At 70.4% G+C, this 5,185-nt stretch overlaps 2 protein-coding genes across 2 annotated transcripts in view; one reads left to right on the forward strand and one right to left on the reverse strand.

Moving 5' to 3' along the window:
- Nucleotides 1-2,287, reverse strand: part of CHLNCDRAFT_144097 (hypothetical protein) — a gene marked incomplete at both ends in the record, with an annotated part of 2,650 nt that extends 363 nt beyond the window's left edge. Inside the window, 6 exons of the mRNA XM_005848752.1 lie at nt 343-450; nt 842-933; nt 1,160-1,236; nt 1,409-1,742; nt 1,796-2,013; nt 2,104-2,287. Of these exons, the coding sequence (XP_005848814.1) occupies nt 343-450; nt 842-933; nt 1,160-1,236; nt 1,409-1,742; nt 1,796-2,013; nt 2,104-2,287 (1,013 nt within the window). The remainder of the gene's footprint in view (nt 1-342; nt 451-841; nt 934-1,159; nt 1,237-1,408; nt 1,743-1,795; nt 2,014-2,103) is intronic.
- Nucleotides 2,288-3,156: 869 nt separating this feature from the next.
- Nucleotides 3,157-5,185, forward strand: part of CHLNCDRAFT_144098 (expressed protein) — a gene marked incomplete at both ends in the record, with an annotated part of 2,411 nt that continues 382 nt past the window's right edge. The window contains 6 exons of the mRNA XM_005848539.1: nt 3,157-3,305; nt 3,352-3,533; nt 3,729-3,871; nt 4,055-4,160; nt 4,375-4,513; nt 4,766-4,892. Of these exons, the coding sequence (XP_005848601.1) occupies nt 3,157-3,305; nt 3,352-3,533; nt 3,729-3,871; nt 4,055-4,160; nt 4,375-4,513; nt 4,766-4,892 (846 nt within the window). The remainder of the gene's footprint in view (nt 3,306-3,351; nt 3,534-3,728; nt 3,872-4,054; nt 4,161-4,374; nt 4,514-4,765; nt 4,893-5,185) is intronic.

The following is a 5,185-nucleotide window of genomic DNA, read 5'->3' on the forward strand; positions in this document are numbered from 1 at the left end:
CCGCCGCCGTAGGCGCCGCCGCCGCGTAGCCGCCGCCGCCGCCGTAGCCGTCATCGGCCTGCCGCCGCGGCGGCCGCCCGGCAGCCACGTCGAGCGTCTGAGGAGGGGGCAGGGGGAGGGGGGCAGCTGTGTCGGCTGTTTGTGTGGGCGCTGATGGCAAGGGATTCTCCACTCCCGGCACCACAGGGAGCAAGCAAGCTTCCTGTGATGCTCAGGCAGGAGCAAAGCAGCACAACCACAGCACAGCACAGCACAGCACAGCATGGACAGCGTGGGGCGCCGCTCGCTTGCGCCGGCGCACCCCTCGGAACGCGGGCGGTACAGCCCACCTGTATCTGCGACTTCATGCTGAACTCCAGGCGGTACTGCTGCACGCGCTGGCAGTACTCCCGCCACCCCCGCTCCGTCTGGCCAAAGTTGAAAAAGTCGGAAGGGTCGATGCCGGGCAGGCTGCGGCGGCGGGCAGGGGGGCGTGGGCAGGGGAGGGGGCTGGGGGAGCGGGTTGGCGTGCTGCTATGCTGCTGCTTGGTGTTTTTTTGTTTGACCCAGGAGGAGGGAGGGAGGGACACACACAGCGAGGCGGTGAGGAGGGCAGGAAGCGGGTCGGCGGGAGCGAAGCGTGGCAGGCAGGGGAGAAGTGGTGCGCGGCGGTGAGCGGGTGGCGGCCGGCAGCGCGGGACCGCGTGGATAAGAGCGCGGCAGGCAGCGGCGGCGGCACGGGGCAGGCAGAAGCAGGCGGCAGCAGGTGTGGGGCAGGCGGCAGGAGGCGGCGGCAGGTGTGGGGCAGGCAGCAGGCGGCGGCAGCAGGCATGGGGCAGGCAGCAGGCAGCAGGCGGCGCACCGCCAGGGCGCGTCCACCACAGCATCCAGATCCAGGCTGAAGATCTCGCCGTGCCCCAGCGCCAGGAACTCCTTGTACTCCTCGGGGCTGACCTGCGGTACAGGATGCGGTACAGTAGCGGTACCGCAGCGGTACAGATGCGGTACGGGTGGCACGGAGCGCAGGCGACAGCATGGCACAGGCTGGTGTCGCCTCAGGGAGGCGGCGGCGGCCGTGGTGGCGCTGCCTGCCGCCGCCGGCGCTGCAGGCGCTGCAGGGGCCTGGTGTTGTTGTGCCCCTGGCGACCTAGTTCGGGAGTTCAGGGCAGCAGCGCCTCACCCGCGTCTGGCCGGGCAGCTTGACCGGCAGGCCCGGCTGCCACTCGGAAGGGAAGACGGCTTGAGAGACATCCATGGCTGCGAGGCGGCAGCAGCGGCAGGGTGGGCTGGTTGGGGCGCACCCTTGCTTGCACAAAAACGCCGCAGGCGAGTGCGGCAGCATCCAGCAGCAAGCAGGCAGGCAGGCAGGCAAGCGGCGGGTGGGCAGGCAGGCAGGCGGGTGGGCAGGCAGGCAGGCGGGCGGCCACACCTGGGCGCTGCTGCTGTGAGGGACGGAAGGGCGGGCGCATGCCGGGGGCCGCCAGCGCTGCGGCCGCTGCCGCGGGCTGCGAGGGCGCGCCGCCGGGCGCCGCGGGGGGCCCGCCGCCGCCGCTGGCGGCGAGCCCCGGGATGGCGGCGGGCTGGTAGCCGCCTGTGCTGAGGCCCAGGCCGGGGATGGCGCTGCGGGGGATGCCGCCGATGGCATGCTGCGAGCCAAAGCCGCCGCCGGGGCCGCCGCCGCGCGGGCCGCCGCCTCCTGGGTGCCCCCCCGGCGCCGCCGCATCGCTAATGTCCATGTGCTGGCCGGGAGCGGCGCCCACGGCCTGCGCGGCGGCCGCGGCGGCGGGCGCCGCCGCCCTGCCGCGTGTACTGATACCGGTGCGCCGAGGGCTCCACCCGCCGTGGCATTCTCGTCAAGGGTGATCATCAGATCGTCGTCGTCCTCCTCTTCCGCCTGCTGCTGCTGAGCTGCTGCCGCTGGTGCCGTTGCCGCCGCTTGCGGCGCCGCCGCCGTCAGCCCCGGCAGCGCAGCCCCGGCAGGCGGCTGGGCCGCCTGCGGCGCGTCGAGGGGCGTGCCTGCACCCGCACCAGGTGCTGCAGACAGGCAGAGGGAGCGCAGGGTGGGTGATGGGTGACCCGCGACGCCAGTGCAGACGCCCCGCAGCGAACCAGGCGTGTCATCACCTGGCTGCTGCTCCTCTGCTGCTACATCGGGAGCCGCCTCGCCGTAAAGCTGCTGAAACAAGTCATCTCCCTCTTCTACCGCCGCTGCAGGCCCCGCGGCGCTGCCCTGCTGCTGCTGATCCGATTGCGGGGCGGGCTGCTCGGCCTCGGGGAGCTCTCCATACAGCTCCTCAAAGTCGGCCATGCTGGTGATGCCCACCGGCCTGGCCCCTGCACCCTCTACAGAAAGCGATCGCGGCAAATTGACAAGGGGACGCCTGGAGGGCTAGGTCCCCCTTGCTGACGGGGCAGCGGCGCCACCTGGAGCCTGCGGCGTTCGCAACCTTGCTGCGGCTAAGCAGCAGCAGCAGCCGGGAGGTCAGGTGTAGGCGACGTGCAACAGATGGAGGGCGACTTCACATGTGCAGCAGCACATGCGGCATGTGCTGGATTCGAGAGCTGGCGTGGGGAACGGCGACTGTGGCGGTGGTTGCGCGCTGGCAATGCTCAATGCAGACGAGCGGGCAGTTTGACCCTTCAGGATGGCTTGCTTGCTGAATGGCTGCGGGACAGGCGGTGCCGACCATGCGATGGGCAAAACACCACAGAGGAGGGGCTGCAGCTGCAGCCGACCGCTGTTGGCGGCTGGGATGCGTAAGCGGGCACGTGTGCTGGAGACTCTCCCGCATGCATGACTGTGAACATCTGTCGTGTTGCGCGTGCCTGTGCTTCCTGATCATATGAATGCTGCATCAAAGGAGGACCGGGGGAAGATTCACTGCCCATCAAGCGGGTGAAGGTTGGTACCGCAGCAGCGGCGGCGGCCTTGCCCCCCGTGGCACCTAGATCAAAAGTCATGTGCAGGGGATTGTATCATACTTCGATGCCCGTCAGGTAAAAGCAGCGTGCTTTGTTCGAACCAGGGCGCGGCACACGCCTGCCTGCCCACCCGCACACGCCACAAGCTGAGCCTGATCAAGGCCTCCAGACAGGAGGTTCCACATCCCCGTTCTTGCTCCATCTTAATTGAGGCCCGCCCTGCTCGTTCCGCCACAAACCACAAAGCAGTCAATGATGGCGCGCTCCGCTGCCGTCCTCCTTGCCGCCTGCCTGGTCGCTCTCAGCGGCTACGCCTCTGCGGATACCACAGGCGCCTCCCTCAACAGCTACGGCTACACCTTCGGCAGCGATATCACAGGCAGGCGGCCGCCCCCGCCGGAGCGGTGCCACATGCATGCATGCCGCGTGTCACGCCGCGTCCCGCGCCAGCCTCCCTTCACCTCCCGCGCTTCCCCCGCTCCACACCGTGCCTTCAGGCTACCTGGACATCTCCCAGGACGTGTGCGACATCACCACCGCCATCGACGCTGCCGACTTTGCCACCGCCGCCGCCATCTACACCGTCGGCCAGAACTCGGTCCGCAGCGACGGCACCAAGCGCACGCTCGCGGGTGCGCGCGTCGGGCCGGCGGGCTGGGGCCAGTGGCAGCAGAGGGCTGGATGCAGGGGCAGGGGCCAGCCCCTGCCTGCACACATGCACGCGGGGCTAAACACTGCAAGCAGCCCCTCATCTCCTGGCCGCCGCCGCCTCACCTTGCCCCCCATCCTCACCCCACCCTTGCCCGCCTCCCCCTCCGCTGCCGCAGCCTGGGCGGAGGGTGGCGAGGATGACGAGCCTCACTGGGGCCTCTACGCCCGCTACTTCAACGATTCCGCCTGGCTCAACACCTTCATCACCGCCGGCCTGGAGGGCACCGCCCCCTGGACCGTGGAGGACGCCCGCAAGCAGGTGGGCTGGGGCAGGAGGCAGGGAGCACGGGCAGCGCTGGAACCGCCCTGCGCCCGGCCCCGCTTGCCGCCCCGCTCATGGCCGCTGCCCTGCTCACAAACACCACCGCCTGCTCCTGAGCACCGCCTGCCTGTTGGCTTTCGCTTGACCTCCTTTATGGCTGCCCCCCAACCTCTGCCGCAGATTGTGAAGAAGGGCATCCAGTCCAACCTGCAGGCCGCCTACATGTTCCACGAGGTGGATGAGGCGGCGGAGGCGGTGGAGGCGGGAGAGATCGACCCGCTGGAGGGTGAGCCAGGCCCTCCTGCAGGAAGCGGCAGCCGCCGGGCCGGGCTGGGGCCGGCCTGCCAGCGGGCCGGGCCGGGCTGGGCTGGCTGGGCGAGGAAAAGCCGCCTCGCTTGCCCCTGCCCCGGGTCGTCGCGCGGCGGCAGTGCCGACGGCGCCGCTTGGCCCTTCTGCCCTTGGCCCACGCGTGTTTGCTGCCCACCGCTGCCGCCCCGCAGGCGCGCCGCACGTGGTGGACGAGGGCGCCGCCATCTACTTTGGCACGAAGTGCGCTGGCGGCAGCATCGCCGACGTGGCCATCAAGCGCGCCAAGGCCTTTGGCACCATGGTGGCCGACGCGAGCGGCGCCTGCGTCGCGTAAGTCCTTGACTCAACTTTGACTTGACTTTCACTCGACTTGACTTGACTTGCCTAAGAGAGCGGATTGGGAGCCAGCTGGTCGGCTGGCCGGCGGGTCGGCTTGGGGACCGCCCTGGCGCAGCTTGCGGACTCGCCGGGCGCCACAGCGCCCAGCCATGCCTCCCCTGGGTGCACTCCAGGCACAGCCCTGTCCGCCGCTCACTGCCCCCCGCCTGTGCCCTCTGCCCCCTACATCCCCTCCCCTGGCAGGCCCACTAATGTGGCGGTGGCCGAGGCATTCAAGGGCCTGCAGGCGGCGGCCGTGGCGGGCGACGCCGCGGCCTATGAGGCTGCCACCGCCGCGCTGGAGAAGCAGATCGTCACCATCTTCACGCAGGTGCACCCGCCGCCGGGCAGCCCTTGCCCGCCTGCCTGGGCCATACTGGACTGCCCAGCACACTGGGCTGCCTGCCGCTGGGCTGCCCAGCCCCCGCCGCAGCTTGCCGGGCCCCCCTTGGCTGTCTGCCTTGCACTTTGGGAGGCACCTCACCGCCTGCCTGCCCACCTCAGCGCCCGCCTGCCCCACCTCGTCTCCCTACCGCCCACCCAAACAGCCTGCCTCACCTCACCTCACCTCACCTCACCTCTCCTCCTACCTCCCCTCTCCTCCCCTCCTGCCTCGCCTCCCCA

This window comes from Chlorella variabilis, assembly GCF_000147415.1.
Source record: "Chlorella variabilis unplaced genomic scaffold CHLNCscaffold_7, whole genome shotgun sequence".
NCBI lineage: Eukaryota > Viridiplantae > Chlorophyta > Trebouxiophyceae > Chlorellales > Chlorellaceae > Chlorella > Chlorella variabilis.